Consider the following 19541-nt stretch of genomic DNA (forward strand, 5'->3'; position numbering starts at 1 on the left):
TATTGTGTTTACGTGCTAAGTACTGGAGGGAACACAACAGACTGCTGTCCTCAAGGAACAGTTCTGTGGGAATTGATATCAAAATAACACTGGACTCTTCAAATAGAAGTAAATATGAGTTCAGAAAGATAATCATATGGAAAAATAGAAAAGAGATTCATGCTACTATACACAAAAATCAATTCCAGATGGCTTGTAGATCTAAATGTGATGAGGGTAACAACGAAGCTTCTAGAAGATAAATAAGAGAATATCATCAAAGCCTTAGGGCGTAGAAAGATTTCTTAAACAGGACAAAGAAAAAAAAAAAGCACAAACCATAAAGGAAGAGAATGAATCATAGGATTATGTCCAAGACCCCAATAAGAGTAGGAGAAGATATTTATAATCTGGAAAACAAACAACAGGCTTGTGTTGAGGCTATATAAAGAATCAATAAATCAGTAAGAAATAAAATACAAACCAGTAGAGAACTGGGCAAAGAACTTGAATAGGCTCTTCACAGAAGAGGATATCCAAACAGTCAATGAATACATGAAAAGTGATCTCTTTCTAATCACCAGGGAAATAAAAACTCAAACTAATATACCTGTAACATACCCATCAGAATGGCTAACATGTAAAAGATTGACATACCAAGACTGAATGAAGATGGGGAGAGACAGAAACTCACACTGCTGATGGGATTGTAAATGAGTACAACCCCTTTGGGAAACTGCTTGCCATTAGCTAAACTGACCATTCACACACCTTATTTATTCTTAGGTACATATTCAACAGAAATCCTTATAACCTGTGCACCAAAGACACTTACAAGAATGTTCACAACAATCAAAATGGAAATAACTCAAATTTAGTTTACAGTATACAGTTACACTGAAAGTAGAATATTTTGTACATAAAAATAAACTACTTCTATATGCAATAACTTAGAATATTATCACAAACATAGTACTAAGTGAAAGAAAATTGAAACAGAACATGATTCCATTTATGGTTTCATTTATACAAAGTTTAAAAAATAAGAAAAACCAACTATTTTCATGGTTTCCTTTGGGAAAGAGTGAAAATGTAGTCACAAAAGGGGCTTCTAGAGAGCTGGTAATGTTCTATTTCTTAATTTGGATGATGATTACACCAGAGTATTCACGTTGTGGTAACTGAGGTGAACAACTGATGTGATTGGTCTCTATGTGCATTATACTCCAATTAAAAAGTTAAAACAAAAAAGTAAGGAGGGTACCAGCTCTTTGTCCTCTCCATCCTGCTGCTAGAGATGCAGATTTGATGATAAAAGCAGACATACCCTCTTTAAACAGAGATGGAAGCTACAAAATGAGGATGGCAGGGCTACCTTCTTCATTGTGGACCTCCTACCTCTGACGTGTTATGTGAAAGAAACAAAATTCTATACTGTTTAAGCTATAGAGGTTTCTATACCTTTTGTGATAGTTTAGACTGCACATCACCCAGTAAATGTGAAATATTAGCCTGAACAGAGAAAAACTATTTGTATTAATATATAGTTCAGGGTTTTCTTTTTGGTGGGGACAGGCGGTATTACAGCTGATTTTATGGTATAACTGCAACCTATATAAGCTCCTGGGACATAAGCTGACTTCTATAAAAATGAAAAAAGTACATATTGATTCCTATGCTTAACAATAACTAAATCCAAACTATGTACCTATGTTCTTGGTTCAGAAAGATTTTATTGGCTTTGCTTTGTTTTATTCTATACAAAAGATGACTGGAACAACTGGTGAACTCTGAATGGGATCTATGGATTAGATGGTAATAATGTATCAATTTTTTGGTCTTTTTTTTTAAGATTCATTTATTTGAGAGAGAGAGCACAAGCGGTGGAGAGGGGGAGAAGGAGAAGCTGACTCCCCACTAAGCAGGAAGTCCATGGGGCTTGATCCCAGGACCCTGGGATCATGACCTGAGCCAAATGCAGATGCTTAACTGACTGAACCACCGAGGCACCGCAATACAATGTTTTCTTGATTCTAATTGGTGTACTATAGTTATTTTAGGAGAGTATTCTTGTTCTTGTATTTTAGGAAATACACACTGAAGAATATAGAGATAATGGGACTTCATGTCTGCAACCTTTTGCCAAATGATTCAGAAAAAAAGTATTAACATGAGAGAAGGGAGCAAGAAAGAGAAAGGGAGGAAGGGAGAGAGAAGGTAATTTGGTAAACTGTTAAGAAATGAGGAATCAAGGTGAGGGATATACGACTTTTTTGTACAATGTGGTAAGTTTTCTGTAAATTTGAAATTATTTCAAAATAAGACATTTTAAAAAGTCATGTTTGAAAAAACGGTGCGATTCACTTGGAAATTCACAAAAAAAACTGACCAAAAACCTATAAATCCAACTTCACTATCTACAAAATACAAAGGTATTATAATAAAAGGAAAATAAACAAGGTAATGCTGACCTAATTTCCAGAACAAGTTCTGCCCCTAGTAGTTTAAAAAAGTTGACTAAACTCTCTGAAATAAGCATTTAATTAAATGGTTCCTTTCCAGCCTTAAAATTCTGCAATTCTTGATGACTTCCAATGCTCACCTCCTTATATTCCACACATTTTCAAAAAGATATGTTTCATAAAATTAATTCATTTTTATTAAATTAAATTCCAATACCAAAGTTCATATGGTAAAATAAACTGAATAAACAATCTTTCTGAAATCATTAAGAAGATGACTCAAAATCTTGCAAAGTTGGCAGCAGTCACCATACTCACATAATATCCACACCTCCTGGAGTAGCAGATGATGATGTCTGCTCTTTGCTGGATGAAGAATCAGTAGTACATTCTGGTTCAGATACTGAATCACTGCTGCAGGGCTCACTATTTGGAGATGCATTTCTTTGAGAGGTAGTGTCGATTGCTATAGGTGTTAATTCATTCTCACTGAATGCATCACTTATAAACATGCCTTCATGGATTAAATAAGCCACCTCTGTGTCCAGTGAATTGTCTTTTGTAGCATTCTTCTGTTGTGAAATCTCCTCCAATTCTCTGGTCCTTCGGTTTTTGTCAAGAACTGAGAGAACAACACTGTGAATGATATTTAACGTTGCCTATAAGAAAACAGGATACATTTTTAAAGGACTTAAAATAACATGTACCTAAAGCTCCCAAAAGTGAATTCTACATATGTACTTTTGAACACCTTATAAACGAGTGCCAAGTTCATACATATCAGAATTTTTACCAATCTTTGGGGGCACCTGGTGGCTCAGTGAGTTAAGCATCTGCCTTCAGTTCTGGTCATGACCTCAGGGTCCTGGGATGGAGCTCCATGCTGGACTCTCTACTGAGGGGAGCCTGCTTCTCCCTCTCCCTCTGCTGCTCCCCTTGTGCTCTTTCTCTCTCAAATAGATTTTTAAAAAAAAAATTTTTTTTTCTAATAATCTTTTACCACACAGTAAAGGTGACTTGTGAAAAAGAACTACTCAAGAGAAATGGGTTGGTTCTCTAAAGCTTAGGAATAGATTTCTGTATTTTAATTGATTTTATAAGTAGAAACCTCCTGAAAATACACTGCATATTTATTATCTTAAATAGCTTACACTAAACAAAACTTGCCTATTACATATCTGGTAAGGGGTTAAACAGCCAGAATATATAAAGAACACCTACAATTCAACAACAAAAAAGATGTGATTAGAAAATGGGCAAAAAAATATTGCTCCTGACATCCAGATGGCCAACAGACACATGAAAAAGTGCTCCATATCACTCGGCATCAGGGAAATACAAATCAAAACCACAATGAGATATCACCTCACACCAGTCAGAATGGCTAAAATCAACAAGTCAGGAAATGACCAATGCTGGCAAGGATGCGGAGAAAGGGGAACCCTCCTACACTGTTGGTGGGAATGCAAGCTGGTGCGGCCACTCTGGAAAACAGAATGGAGGTTCCTCAAAATGTTGAAAACAGAACTGCCCTATGACCCAGCAATTGCACTACTGGGTATTTACCCTAAAGATACAAAAGTAGTGATCCAGAGGGGCACGTGCACCCGAATGTTTATAGCAGCAATGTCCACAATAGCCAAACTATGGAAAGAACCTAGATGTCCATCAACAGATGAATGGATCAAGAAGATGTGGTATATATACACAATGGAATACTATGCAGCCATCAAAAGAAATGAAATCTTGCCATTTGCGACAACATGGATGGAACTAGACCGTATCATGCTTAGCAAAATAAGTCAAGCAGAGAAAGACAACTATCATATGATCTCCCTATATGAGGAAGTGGTGATGCAACATGGGGGCTTAAGTGGGTAGAAGAAGAATCAATGAAACAAGATGGAATTGGAAGGGAGACAAACCATAAGTAACTCTTAATCTCACAAAACAAACTGAGGGTTGCTGGGGGGAGGGGGTTGGGAGAAGGGGGTGGGATTATGGACATTGGGGAGGGTATGTGCTTTGGTGAGCGCTGTGAAGTGTGTAAACCTGGTGATTCACAGACCTGTACCCCTGGGGATAAAAATATATGTTTATAAAAAATAAAAAATTAAAAAAAATATATTTCTCCAAAGAAGACATACAAATGACCAATAAGTATATGAAAAGATGCTCAACATCACTAATCATTAAAAAATTCCAAATCAAAACTAAAGATTTTATTTACTCCTCATGCCCATTAGGATGGATACTATCAAAAATAGGAAAAATAGCAAGTGTTAGTATATGGAGAAACTGGAACCCTTGTGTACTGGTAAATGAAATACTAACTTCAAACAGTTTGTTCTTATAATGTGGTAAACACTAGTAAAAAACAAAACAGACTTTTCTCTTTTTTTAAAGATTTTTTTTTAAGAATTTTATTTATTTATTTGACAGACAGAAATCACAAGTAGGCAGAGAGGCAGGCAGAGAGAAAGAAGGGGAAGCAGATTCCTGCTAAGCAGAGAGCCCAATGCAGAGCTCAATCCAAGGACCCTGAGACCATGACCTGAGCCAAAGGCAGAGACTTAATCCACTGAGCCACCCAGGCACCCCACTTTTTTAGAAGATTTTATTTGAGAGAGAGAGAAAGAGAGTGCATGTGCATGTGTGGGGAAGGGGCAGAGGGAGAGGGAGAGAGAGAGTCCCAAGCAGACTCCACATTGTGTGGAGCTTGATGTAGGGCTCAATCCCACAACCCCAAGATCATGACCTGAACCAAAACCAAGAGTCAGACACTCACCAACTGCACCACCCAGGTGCCCCCCAAACAACCTTTTCTGACTACAAAAAGTTATATATCTCTTTGCAGAAAATTTAGGAAAAACTAAAAAAGAATAATAAATTAAAATATACTGCCAAAAAATAACTATCAAAATGACAAACTACCTCTTTATTCTGCAAAGACGAAGAGATAATAAATCTTTTTAAGGGCACCTGGGTGGCTCAGTGGGTTAAGCCGCTGCCTTCGGCTCAGGTCATGATCTCAGGATCCTGGGATCGAGTCCCGCATCAGGCTCTCTGCTCAGCAGGGAGCCTGCTTCCCTCTCTCTCTCTCTCTGCCTGCCTCTCCATCTACTTGTGATCTCTGTCAAATAAATAAATAAAATCTTTAAAAAAAAAAAATAAAATAAATAAATAAATCTTTTTAACATAGCTGAGATGATACTAGGTAAACAGGTCTATATTGCCTTTTCACTTAATGTTATACGCATTTTCCTCAACATTAAAAATCCTCAGTTGCATGATATTCCATGGTATACGGAGTATACCAGGCATAATTTACTTTACCATTCTTCTACTGTTAGACATCTGGGCTCTTTCCAATTTGCAGTTATTTAAAATTCTCAATTAAAAATAAACAGCTTGTAATTAACACTATTTTTCAGTGAAATCATACCCTTACAGAATCACAAACTTTCATCACAGAAAAAAGTACCATATTTATAGGTTATATATCATCTTCAAAGATGTTTTACGGAAGTATTAGCTTAAGGGGTCTAAATGTGAAAATAAGAAATTATAACTATGATAAATCACATATTGCACATACATCAAATAAAACTTTGGATTAACTTAAATGATAAAGAACCTAAAAGTGAAATATCTATTAAAAAAATTACAGGCAAAAGATATGGAAGCAACCCAAGTGTCCATCCATAAATAGATGGGATAAAGAAAATATACAGGGAGCGCGCACACACACACACACACACACACACACACACACACACGAATATTACTCGACTGGCAAAAGATATGGAAGCAACCCAAGTGTCCATCCATAAATAGATGGGATAAAGCAAATATACAGGGAGCGCGCACACACACACACACACACACACACACACACACGAATATTACTCGACTGGCAAAAGATATGGAAGCAACCCAAGTGTCCATCCATAAATAGATGGGATAAAGAAAATATACAGGGAGCGCGCACACACACACACACACACACACACACACACACGAATATTACTCGACTGGCAAAAGATATGGAAGCAACCCAAGTGTCCATCCATAAATAGATGGGATAAAGCAAATATACAGGGAGCGCGCATACACACACACACACACACAGGAATATTACTCGACCAGAAAAAAGAGTGAAATCTTCCCATCTGCAATAACATGGATGAATCTAGAGGGCATGATGCTATGTGAAGTCAGTCAGAGACAGACAAATACCATATGATTTCACTCATGTGTAGAATATAGTAAAGGAAACAAAGAAAAAAGAGACAAAAAAACCCCAGACTCTTAAATATAGAGAACTGGTGGTTGCCAGCAGCAAGGTGGGGAGGGGAATGGGTGAAATAGGTGAGGAAAATTAGGAGTACATTTATTGTGGTGAGCTGAATAATGTAAAGAATTGCTGAATCATTCTAAGGTACATCTGAAACTAATACAATACTGCATGTTAATTATACTTAAATTTTAAAAAAATTACTGGCAAAAAGTTAGCCAATTCTACTATTTGCAGTAGAGTTTTATACATCATGCACATGTAATAACAGAACTGGGTATGAGGAAGTCATGCTGGGAATATAGGAAAAAGTGAAAATATGGCCTAGTTATTGAGCAATTCAGAGATACAGGTTTGCTATCTATTGCTATCAATGCGTGGGATCAACAAATTTCAGCACAAGTCTAAATTAAGTACAGTGAATCATGTTTTTAAAAAATTCTCCCACTCAGAAAGGTCGTACACATGACTTATTTTTTTTTTTTAAGATTTTATTTATTTATTTTACAGAGAGAAATCACAAGTAGATGGAGAGGCAGGCAGAGAGAGAGAGAGAGGGAAGCAGGCTCCCTGCTGAGCAGAGAGCCCGATGAGGGACTCGATCCCAGGACCCTGAGATCATGACCTGAGCCGAAGGCAGACGCTTAACCCACTGAGCCACCCAGGTGCCCGTACACATGACTTATTATCACTCCAATGTTGATAAGGAAAAGTCATGTCACAGGTAAGTACCAAAGTCCCCCAGACCATTTAACAGGATACTCAGGAGATGGCAGGGATATTAACTATTAAGTAGCACGTGTAACACAATACTGACATCTGATAAGTCAAAAAATGTAAAACTTCACAAATAGCCTTTTACACTCATTAATTTTTAATGACTGTCTTATTAAAACACAGCTATGACATGCTGCAATTCTAACCAAAGTGTATTAGTCAATGACATTTTTTCTTCTGAAAAATGCTGTGTGGAAGTGTTCTTTTCCTTATACTGAGTGGCTTAAAACTGAATGATTGGACTGAAGAGAGAGAATAATTAAATGTAACATATAACCCTTGACTGGCTCCCAGATTAAAAAGTGAAATAAAAACTACAATGAAGGACATTAGTAGAGCAATTTAAATATGAAGTATATGTTAAAAAATACCATTATATCAACATCAAATATTTCTAGAAAAAATAAGTAGTTTGGAACAGATTTTTGAGTGTTTCACAATATTATACTTATAGATAATCTAGGGAGATTAAAGAACCACAAAATCACAAGAGGAAATATTACTGTATAATATTTAATACCAAGTAAGCATATTTTTTAATATAAAATAAATCTAAAATTACAGAGTATCAAAGTACTCTGAAGCACTTCAAATCTTATTTGAAACCAAGCCTCTTTAGGAAAAGTACAAAACAAAGAACTTGTGTTTTTTTCTAATTTGATTCTGTATGTATATTATGTATCTAGAAAGTAGACTTACTTTTAGGGGTATTCTGGACCAAGTGATAATCACATAGGCTTACCTTAACTCTTTGTAGGAAAATTGTAAACTTAGAGAAAATCTCCTTTAGCAGATCAAACCACTGAGGAAAATTCAACATTCTCATCTGATCTGCAAGCCTAGAAAAAAAAAAAAAAATCAAACAAAAATAATGGCTGTCTTTGGGTAGCTAGGAGTTTATTCTCAGAAGATAGTTCTATATGTGAGATATAGGAATTTCTCTATTTAAGTTGAGAAAATTTCATGGAGAAGAAAATTTAAAATAACTGCCTCTCCATGTCCATAGGGCTTTTAACAGAATCCCAATAACTTAAGTTTTCTGACTACTAGAGACTCTTGCACTGTTGGAGTTGTTTTAACTTATTCTGAAACAGAGTTTTCACTAAGTAATAGTGTGGAAATTAAAACTCCTCAATCCTTATTCTAGGAGTTTGGCCCAGAGAAGTTTCATAGTTATCAATAATGCTACTCATAAAGTTTAGGTATCTATATGAAATAAAATCCATAGTTTCAAAATATCACTACTCTTCTCAAAACGAAAGAACAGGAATTTCAAAGGTTAAAACAAAAAATTATTAGATAAGCATGAGACAATTCAAACTCATGTATTCAAATTTCTCAAAGCCAATTAGAAGCTGGGTTTTAATTATATAGCTAAATAATTTAAACTTAACACTATTCCTCGGAGATAGATTATCTTCAATTTCCCTCCTCCATAACCACACTGTGTCCTCTCCATCCTCTCTCTGCCCTGAGAGGCTGACCTGCAGGGCTTGGCCAAAGAGAAGCCCTGACAAAAGACTGGAAAGAGCAAAGGTACTGACAGCTCCATCTCCCTCCCTAAGAGGTTGTCTCGGGATGATTGCCTCCTGCACTGAAGATCACCTCAACTACCACAGATCTTTTTTTTTCTTTTTTTCCCCAACTACTAAGTGTCCTCCTTCTAAATCCTACTAACTGTTCTCATCCCTTATCCCTTAAAGGTTCTGCACTGTCATTTGTGATATTCCCTCACTCTGCACATACCTTAGTAAATAATTCCTTCATTTAATTCCTCCTTAAATTATTCTAATGTGTCATGTTTACCCTGATAACCTTCAACCTAATATTTATACTTACTTCATAACAACATCTGTGTCAATTTCTTCTATTTGTGAAACTTTATTAATCACACACTGCAAATTTTAAGAAAAAAAAATGTGATTAATCTCTTTAGAATTCTAAGTACTACATGGCTCATTTGTATATTGAACATGATCTCAATGGGAAAAAATGACCTCAGTGACTGTTAGCATCACTTCACCAGACTTCTCTTGCATCTCATATACACCTCAAGGTGTATTAAAAAACATATATCCGTAATCTATTAAATAATATTTCAGGGTATGCTTGGATGGTATTAATTAAAATCACCTACTACTTAAACTATTCAAAACCATACACCAAACAAATAAAACACCCAGAACTGTAATTCTTAGGAAAAGGTATAAGCCCCATATTAAAATTCCAAAAGAAATTCATTTGGGGGTTATGTTTTCTGCAGTATACACAACAGTTTAACTTTTAAAAAATGCTTAGACATCAGGAGAATCCTAGAATTACAACACAGCAATCCTGTAACAATTTGTTTCAAAGTACTTCATCCAGAAAACTACACAAATTATGTTCATAGCTCAGCAAATTTTTATAGAGAAGTACACTTGTGTAGTGAGAACTCAGATCATGAAATTGAACACAGCCAGTAAGCCCCTCTCATGCTCCCTCCTAATCACTACTTCCTCCCAAAAGACACTACTACTTTGATTTCTAATACCTCAAATTAGTTCTATGTTCAAATTTTACAAAAGTGTAATCATATAGTGTATACCCCTTTGTGTCTGGTTTCTTTGACTCTACATCATGTATATGATACTCACCCATGTTGCTTCATGTGATTACTTCATTCTCATTACTGTATAGTATTTAGTCATATAAATATACCACAACTCTATTAACTTTTCTACTGATGACAGAATTTGGGTTTAAAAAAAAAGAATTTGGATTTTTCTAGTTTTTTATTACCAATAGTCCTGCCATGAAATTCTGTGCTGTCTTTGGTGAACTTATGTATGCATTTCTGTTGGGTAAATACCTAGGAACAGAACTGCTAAATCATAATATATGCATATATTTAGTGCTTCTAGCTATTGTCAACAATTTTTGAAAATTGTAACAATTTTAAAATAAAGTGTTTTAGTCAGTGTTTGGAAGATGTAAAAGATGGGGTGATTATAATCTTTTTTTTGGCTTGTTTTATTTAAACATTAAAAACTCAGAAATGTACATTCAACCTAATGATGATGATCAGTTAAGCCTAATAAATATATTTAAAATTGTTCTTTTTCATAATTAGAAAAACTGAAGTTTTGTTAATGATATGTGAGTAAAAAGGCAAAACAAAGATGAGGAAAGACTTAAAAAAACCCAAGATTTTAGTTTACAATTATCGTTTCTGAGATAAGGATCAGAGGAAATAAGCATTTAACTACTGATGGTGAGGGTGTATTTGGTAAATTCTTTTTAGAAAGCAATTCAGTTCTATCAAATAATTTAAAAGTACTTTTCACTCTGACCAGTAATTCCCCTTCTAGGAATTACCTATAAGAAAATCGTCTTAACTATGGAAAAACCACACAAAACTTTAAACCAAAGATGTGTGTCACAGTGTTCTACAATACCAAACTGAAAACAACTTGAATATTCAAGAGAGGAAGGCATAATATAATGTTGATGGAATTTTATATAACCATCAAAAATGATCTTTCTGAAGGGCTTACATGAGAAAATTCTTCTTATGATTCTAACTGAAATATATGCACAACTCAAAATCATATATACAGTATGAGAGCAACAAAGAAAAACATCAGTAACAATTTACACTTAGAAAGATTTTTTTTTTAACTTAGAAATATCCTTACAGTGATAATCTTTCAGCTGGTAAGACTATTTTTTCTTCTATTTTTCCATATTTGAATTTTTAAATAAATAAGAAAATGTTACTATTATAACTGCATATATTATCACTAGGATCATGTAAAAATAAACAATAAAAGTCTAGACCAAAATACATCAAATAAAAATGTATAATTACCTGTTTAATGATATTTTTTGCTGTAATAATCATTTCTTCACTATAGATTTCTAAAAAGTTAAGTTTTCTTTGTTTTAAAAGTCCAAATACAAGAGATACAAGTCTTTCCTATTAAAATAAAAACATGGAATTTCACGGTTTAAATATAAAATAATCTCACTCAGAAGCAGAAATATGCAACATCAAGCGTTTTATTATTTGATCCTCATACCTCTACCCTGCATATGCTATTTTCTGAAAGCCTAAAAAAACCCTTTCACAGCAATCTTATCATCAGATTACTGGAGTCACTATTTTAAAACAGGTCAATTCTAATGTACTACAGTGATCAAATGCAGCTGGTTTGAGGGTAAAACAATATAGGTACATTTTGGCCTAGTTTCAAACAAGTCACTGGAAAGTATCCTTCTCAAAACTTGATGACCTATAAATACTCCATGAGTCCTGTGATTTTTAGTTAGTTGGTCAAGAAGACTAAAATATGACGGGACTATTTGTGGGGGATTAACTATGAACACATACAAAAATCTCTTTAATAGGCTGCTATCAGGGCTTCTGGATTCTTTACTAGTTCTTGGCAATAATCAGCATTGAAAAGGCAGCAGAAAAGGAAAGCCTGGATATGTAAGACCTCATTTTAAGTCCAATTTCTTTTTTTTTTTTTAATTTTTAAGATTTTATTTATTTATTTGACAGACAGAGATCACAAGTAGGCAGAGAGGCAGGCAGAGAGTGAGAGGGAAGCAGGCTCCCCATGGGGCAGAGAGCCCAATGCGGAGCTTGATCCCAGGACCCTGAGATCATGACCTGAACCGAACGCAGAGGCTTTAATCCACTGAGCCAGCCAGGCGCCCCTAAATCCAATATCTAATTAAGGTATAAAATTACCTTATTCTCTAACTTCACAGGATAATGAACAATTATGGTGCTTGCTAAAGTCACATAAAGTAAAGGACTTCACTGAAGTCTCAGCTTGAAACTTAAGATAATTTTGCAGACTATAATCAGAGAAGAATGTGTTCTAAACTAGGATATTAGGAGTTAACAGTAAACAATGTCATCAATTTCATCCAGAGTTCAAAGCACATACCTCTTCTAGAATTTGACAATCATCTTCCAGTGGTCTGTTTAAGTCACTGTGAGAATAAGTAGAAAATTCTGCAATCATCATTTTATCTATCAGTTTTTCTAATTCACAAAGTTGTGATCCCAAATGCCTACAAAGGAAGAGGAAAATGTGACATATATTTATTAAAAACCCAATTCACTCCACCATCAAGGAAACTAGTTGGAATAACTCTTCTAGTTGACAGTATTTGGGCAATAATGTGATATTTGAGTAAAATGGAATCTTTTAACTTAACAAAAATAACTGCGGTAGTTTCATATCATCTCCCAAATCCTTTTTTTTTTTCTTTACATGTTGAACCTCCAAACACTTAAATGTATCACAGAGAACATGGTTCTAGAAATTTCATGACTGCTTTTTTGTCTGCTTTTCACAGACAAACTATTGAGTTATTCTAAAGTCCTTTCCTAATTAACCATTTGTGGAATAGCAATGTCAGTAGTTCCCTAGCCATTCATTTATTCCAGAAATACAAGTGTCTACCATGGCCCTATTGGGATGGATATAAATACTTGAGGATTATAGGGACAGACTGACTCAATTCAATCTCTGTTATGAACAGTGTAAGTTCCTGTGCAATTTCCCTCAGGTCATTATACTGAAAGTCATCAAGTCATCAGAACACAAGATTAAAAATATAAAAATACTAAGCAACTGTCTATTCTTAGAACTTTTTCCTCATAAAATATAATATTTCTTTTTAATCTACCTCTAATATTTACAGATCTTAATAGGACTGGATTAAGAAGGACTCTAATCAAATGGGCAAAGTTGTGGGGGTGGTAAAGGCAAATACGATGCCGATGCCTGGCTGGATCCCAGGACCCTTTTCAATACAGACCAAAGGTTAACACTCAGGTATATGCTACCTTCGGGTATGAATAGTCTTCAACAAATCCCAACAAAGAATTACAGTGGGCAATCTAGATGACAGTATCTTACTGATGTCTGAGCATCAGAATAATAAATAAAGATTGTCTAAACAAATTACTAAACAATATTTCCAGAATTATAATGTTCTACAAGATTCACCTATTTATCTTTTTTAAGTCTTGGTGACTTTGGTAATAGCTGCAATAATAATGGCCTGCACATTATTAACCATATCAAAATTATTTAATAAACAAAAATGTGCTAAGTTTAAAATTATGTATACTAATAATCACATACTGTAATTTAGAGTGATAAAAGAAATCTACTGAAGAACAAGTAACTAAAATACCACATTCTGAAAAAGTATATAGGTTCATATATCTAGCTACATAAATTAGGACAGTTTCAATACTTTCTACTTTGATATGTCTCAATGTGTACGTTAATTCAGACCTTCTAGTAAGTTGTATGTTCACTACAACAATCTCTGTGCTGCTTTTATCAGAGAAACTTATACATCAATTAACTGTACTATAATACTAGCTTCATCAAATAGCAGCACATCTGCTTTTTGGCTTCATCCCAGAGCACACAATGTGGATGTTTTCTTACTATACTGTTCTAAAGATCTAAATTATGGAAGATTATACCAGGATCAAATAATATGTTACTTTTTGTAACTTCCAATAATAAAAATCCCTTAAATGGAATCCCAAGGTGACCTCTGATGAGTGAAACCATGTAATAAGCTGGAACTTATAATTAACTCTGTTTTCCACCTTTTCTCCCCAACCCTCCCAAAAAAAGAAAAAAAAAGTCTTATTATGACTAGAAAACAAACTAATTTCATTAATTGTTATCAACTACCATGGTAAGTCCTGGCTCAATGGACATATAACTCAACTGCAAACTTATAACCCAACTGCCCACAAGTTAACATCTACCACACTATAAAATCAGCATTGATATACAGAGAGGTTTTTTTGAGATTTCATGTATCCTGAATCAAATATATTAAAAAGCATACATAGCTCTCAGGTCAGATGAGACATGGGTTGAATCTCAATTCTACTATTTTATAACTTGCTGTATGACTTGGAGCAAGTTATCTAAGACTTTCTATGCTTCAGTTTCCTTATCTATTAAAATAAGGATAAGACTACTTATCTTATAGAGGTTTTTGGGGGGTGGAGGTAGCCAAATAACATATGCAAAATACTTTGCACCGTACATGGTACAGACTACCCTTCAAAAAGTGCTCTTAGGTTTTACAGTGGTGGTGGCTGTAGAATAATGGTGGTAGTAAATAGAAAGGAAAAAAAGTTAACAATGATGAAAACTGAAAGAGTTTCTACATAAACCTTTATAATAAGAAAGCAAAGAACATTATATCCCTGAATTTCAAAGCAACTGAAGATTCTCTATTTCAAAATCTGCAAGATAAGGTTCATATATTTTGTTAGGCCCACAATAAAACTTCTGTATCAAACTTGCATTTGAATGTCCTTATCTCAACATCACAAGATAATGTGTAATGTAGGTCTCTTGTCTACTTATAAGCATCAGTGATGTTAACTAAGTTCTTAGTTATTAAAATGATTATGCCCAATGCAGGGTTCGATCCCAGGACGCTAGGATCATGACCTGAGCTGAAGGCAGATGCTTAACTGATTGCCCCTCCAACCTGCCCCCAATCTTTCATTTTTTTCTCAGCGTTGTCCTATACAGAGGATAAAAGCACTCTAAAGAATGAGCTCCCAATATTTATCAACATTCATGACATTACACAGTGAAAGACCAGTGAAAATGACAAAATTAGTATTTATTTAAAAATACCTTCAAGGGTGCCTGGGTGGCTCAGTCAGTTAAGCATTGGACTCTTGATTTCAGCACAGGTCATGATCTCCGGGTCCTGAGACTGAGCCCCATGTAGGGCTCTGCACTCACTGTACAGTCTATTTATCCCTCTCCCTCCTCTTCTGCCCCTCAATAAATAAAACCTTTTAAAAAAGTAAAAATAGGGGCACGTGGGTGGTTCAGTCAGTTAAGCCTCTGTCTTCGGGTTAGATCATGCATGATCCCAGGGTCCTGGTATAGAACCCTGCCTCAGGCTCCTGCTCAGCTTCTCTCCCTCTGTCCCTCTCCCCACCCCACCACATGTGTTCTCTCCCAAAGAAAATATTAAAAAAAAATAAATAAAAGTAAAAAATAAAAATACATTCCATTCAGACATTCAAAAAACCAAAATATTTACAATTTCAGAGGTAAAAGGGAAACTAAAAATCATTTTGTCCATGCTAGGAAACCAAAGTAGGCTTCAAAAACTGTGATTCACCCAAAAATTATTGTAAAATTTTAGGTACAGGTATATTTTAATGGAAAGAAGATCTAATCAACACCTTTCAATAGATTTTCAAAGAGGCTTGTGACTCTCATGTTTTCTGTAGACATCCAAGTCTAGATTAGGCTCCTCCCCTGAAGTTACAGCTCCCTAACAATCTATACACTCGTCATCATACAGTGTTGCACTGTAGGATGACAACCCAGTCATTTCTATCTCCTTCATTCTGCCAAATAAATCGTGAAAACACTCTCTTGCTCTGTTCATGGCAATATTCCCAGTAATCTGCCTGGTGTCTGACATGTAAAGGTAATCAGTAACCATGTCTTGAATGAATGAATGAATCAATCATTTACGTCATTAAATTTGGGCCACCTTTTAAAAAACGCATTCTAAATATTCCAATTACCTATCCTTAGTCAATAAGAATTTATAACTCAGTTAAATTTATTTTGAAGCTAACTTTTCCAGACTATATTAAATATCTATTAAGTTACAGATTACATCTTCCATACAACTTCTTTATAGTCACTTAGTAGTGTAAGGTTTGGATGGGTTTTCCAGCAGAGGGACTTCTATAAGGACACTGCAAGCCTGCTTAACTGAATGAAATTTTGATAGCCTGTATCTGGTTTATCTACAAATTAAACATTTTGACATCATCTCACATGAAATAACTAAAATCATAAGGTTAAAAATATTTTCAAAATTTAAGAATGCAGGAAAAACTGGGTCTTTTCCATCACCATATGGAATTTTTTGTAATGTGATAAACACTGATAGTTAGAAATTAATTTTAATAATTGGGAAATAATTATATTATATATAAATATGTAACTGCATTATTAAATAACTATTTAATAATTATCAAATTTAAAACATATTCAAGAACTTTTAAAATGAACTTAATTTTAGATATTCCTTCCTGCACCTTGATCTTCTAACTTGACACAAAACTATTTCAACATTTTCAAAATGTTATTTTCAAAGTTATGACTGGCCTTTCATTAGTACCACCTATCAAAAATATAATTTTGTCTCTCCATTCAAATGTTTCTGTAAATACTGGTGCTTACAGCGTTTGTTTCACTAAGACTAAAATATTGCAATGGTAACACTACTATACAGATAAATCTGGAAGAAGAAATATTCATGTAACTTACATACATTCACACTTCCTCAGCTAACATTAAACACTAAAATTTATCCTTTCAGCTGCTAACATTATCTCTAAACCCTTACTTAAAGGACGTACCGGAAGCTGTGAATGCCCTGAAGCTCCTGCTGTAGAACCTCCTGTGTTGTTGCTATTAAGTCCAAAGCTCCAACAAACTCAGAAGTGGATAACAACACCTGCACTGTAGGCTGAGTCTGGTGTACAGTGGCCATTAACTTGAGTTTATTGTACACTTTAACACAATTGTTTCTGGTAAGTGCCAGTCTTAAAATGTGTAGTGATCCTTCACACATTACTTTATCAATCTGTGCAATCTTATCTCGAAGCATCTTTACAGCCTGGGAAGTTTTCTTGAGGTAGTCCTGCAATTCGTGTTGAGAGGTCATTGCATGAAAAAATGCTTCAGAACGTAGAGAGATCTGGTGAGCAATGTTTACTTCCACAATATCCAGATAATGGCTCAGCTTAAGAAAGAAGAAAAAAAAAAATCACAGAGTATAAGATTACCTTCTTTGACTATCCAAATACTTTCTGAAAATGATACAATTTTAAATTTTATTTTAAATTCCTATTGTATGAACAATTTTAAATCCTATTGTATGAACTATTTGATTATGGGATTCTTGATATTGGGCATAATAAAATGAAAGGGAGATGAAAGGTAACAACCCAAAGATTAATAAATGTAAGACAAAAGCGTAGAAGTATCCAATTTACCTTCTTTCTCTGCTCCTACTACTGCCGTCCAAACACCAACTACTTTCTAGAAATTAAGAGTACCCCACAGTCATCTGAGATTATAATGTAGTTTCAGAAGTTCTCAGATCCGAAACAGAATGATCTCTTTAACCCCCACACTGTCACACATCACTCATCCGATTAGAAGTTTATTATAGTTACCATTTATTGACTCCTTCCTTCTATGTACCAGGCAGTCGTATTTTATATACATAATTTTCTAGTTTTAACAATCTTAGAATACAGGTATTAGTATTCTTATTTTACAGATGAGGAAACTGAGGCTCAGAGACATTAAATAATTTGAACATTAAATAATTTAAGATCATATGGCTAGTAAGTGGGAAAACTAAAATTTGAACCTAAGCCTGTCTGACTCAAAAACTGAAGCTCTTTCTACCATACCCCACTGCCTCAAAAGAATCTGACAGATTCATGATCCAGTCACAAACTATGGAAAATACCAGAATTCACTGGGATTTTTTTTCAAGGCTGCTTATTTTGCATTTCAAAAATTATTCTTTAACCAATTTGTAAAACTCAGTATATATTTGTAAATACACACATGCACACACACACACGCACATATATTTGTAAAATGCCAATATATTGGAAATTTATTTCGGATATATTTTTCCCTTAAAAGCTTGACATATGCCTTAAAAGAGTTCATATATATTATATTTGTAACACAAGCAAGATTAATTCCTAGAGCAACATATATTAAAATGCTTTCTAATTTCAAATATGGACTCCTAAAGCTTGAGTTGCCTTTTCTTCCTTTCTAATTGCATATGCCTTTTTTGGCTACATTATCTTTCCATTTCTCTCCCACTTTTTAACTTTTAGATTCTTTAACCTATAGCTCAAACTTTGGGCATTATCTCTCAACATCTCAGAAGAATTCAGTGTTAAAGGGTTAATGCACTTTCAACATTTAGGACTCATAAGATTAGAAGATAGTATTTGGTCACTAAGACTATTTTCTTCAAACCATGCAGGATAACACATATCTTCAACAAGGCTCCTTCAGTAATCTATTACAATATACAACAGGTTACAAACAAGAATTTTTTCCATGGTTTAAATCTCGTGAGATTATACCCTTTTGGTATTGTTCTTTTCATCTTCAACATGGCTTGTTCACTTATTTACCCAAAAAGCAATATGGGGACAAAGGTACTTGGGTACCTTGTAAGCTAAAGAGGACTCAATTTTCAGAATAGGAAATTTGAGAATGTAACTCCTTCAGGACACTGCTATTGAAAATATGGTTTATATGCTGCTGCCAGTCTGTTAACTATTTAACAGGTCCATGATAAAATAAGGTATTTGCTGAAAAGTAAATCAACTACATCACTAAGCCCACTGCATTGTTTTTTCATAGAAAGACCTTCTTAATAAAGGAAGTAATGCAATGATTTACATTCTAGTTCAAGCTCCTTATTTCATCATAGACCAGGACTTTGGATAGCACTAGAGTGGGATACAAATTAACTAATGCTCTTTGTAGCATCCCCCCTCTTTAAAATTCACAAGATAAAAACAGCTGTTTATCAATCATAGAGTGAGTATGAAAGTGTTCTCTTGGAATTCTTTCTTCCATTCCTTTTCTAAGAGTAGAATAAGGACCCAGAATGTAAACATAACAAACCTGATTCTGCAACTTAACAAAAACCAAATTCCAATCCTTTAATTAAACATTTAACATGAAAAAACTTTCATTTGAACTTCAAAAATTTCTGCAAGTTATCAATATTCCATTGATCCATTCTTTTCAAAAGCATAATATTTTCCGGGAGCCTGGGTGACTTAGTGGGTTAAAGCCTCTGCCTTCTAATCAGGTCATGATCTCAGGTCCTGGGATCAAACCCTGCATCGGGCTCTCTGCTCAGCAAGGAGCCTGCTTCCCCCCCTC

At 34.6% G+C, this 19541-nt stretch overlaps 1 protein-coding gene across 7 annotated transcripts in view; it reads right to left on the reverse strand.

Annotated features, from left to right (window-relative positions):
- Positions 1-19541, reverse strand: part of VPS54 (VPS54 subunit of GARP complex) — a 98462-nt gene that overhangs the window by 33567 nt on the left and 45354 nt on the right. For all 7 annotated transcript variants that reach the window (XR_004287792.1, XM_032352250.1, XM_032352249.1 and 4 more), the window contains 6 exons: positions 16964-17349; positions 12456-12582; positions 11366-11473; positions 9355-9410; positions 8258-8354; positions 2760-3100 (listed from right to left, as the gene is read on the reverse strand). Coding sequence is in view for 6 of the 7 variants with exons in the window: in XM_032352250.1 (XP_032208141.1) it covers positions 2760-3100; positions 8258-8354; positions 9355-9410; positions 11366-11473; positions 12456-12582; positions 16964-17349 (1115 nt within the window). In the remaining variant the exon portion in view is untranslated. The remainder of the gene's footprint in view (positions 1-2759; positions 3101-8257; positions 8355-9354; positions 9411-11365; positions 11474-12455; positions 12583-16963; positions 17350-19541) is intronic.

This window comes from Mustela erminea, chromosome 7, assembly GCF_009829155.1.
Source record: "Mustela erminea isolate mMusErm1 chromosome 7, mMusErm1.Pri, whole genome shotgun sequence".
NCBI classification, from domain to species: Eukaryota; Metazoa; Chordata; class Mammalia; order Carnivora; family Mustelidae; genus Mustela; species Mustela erminea.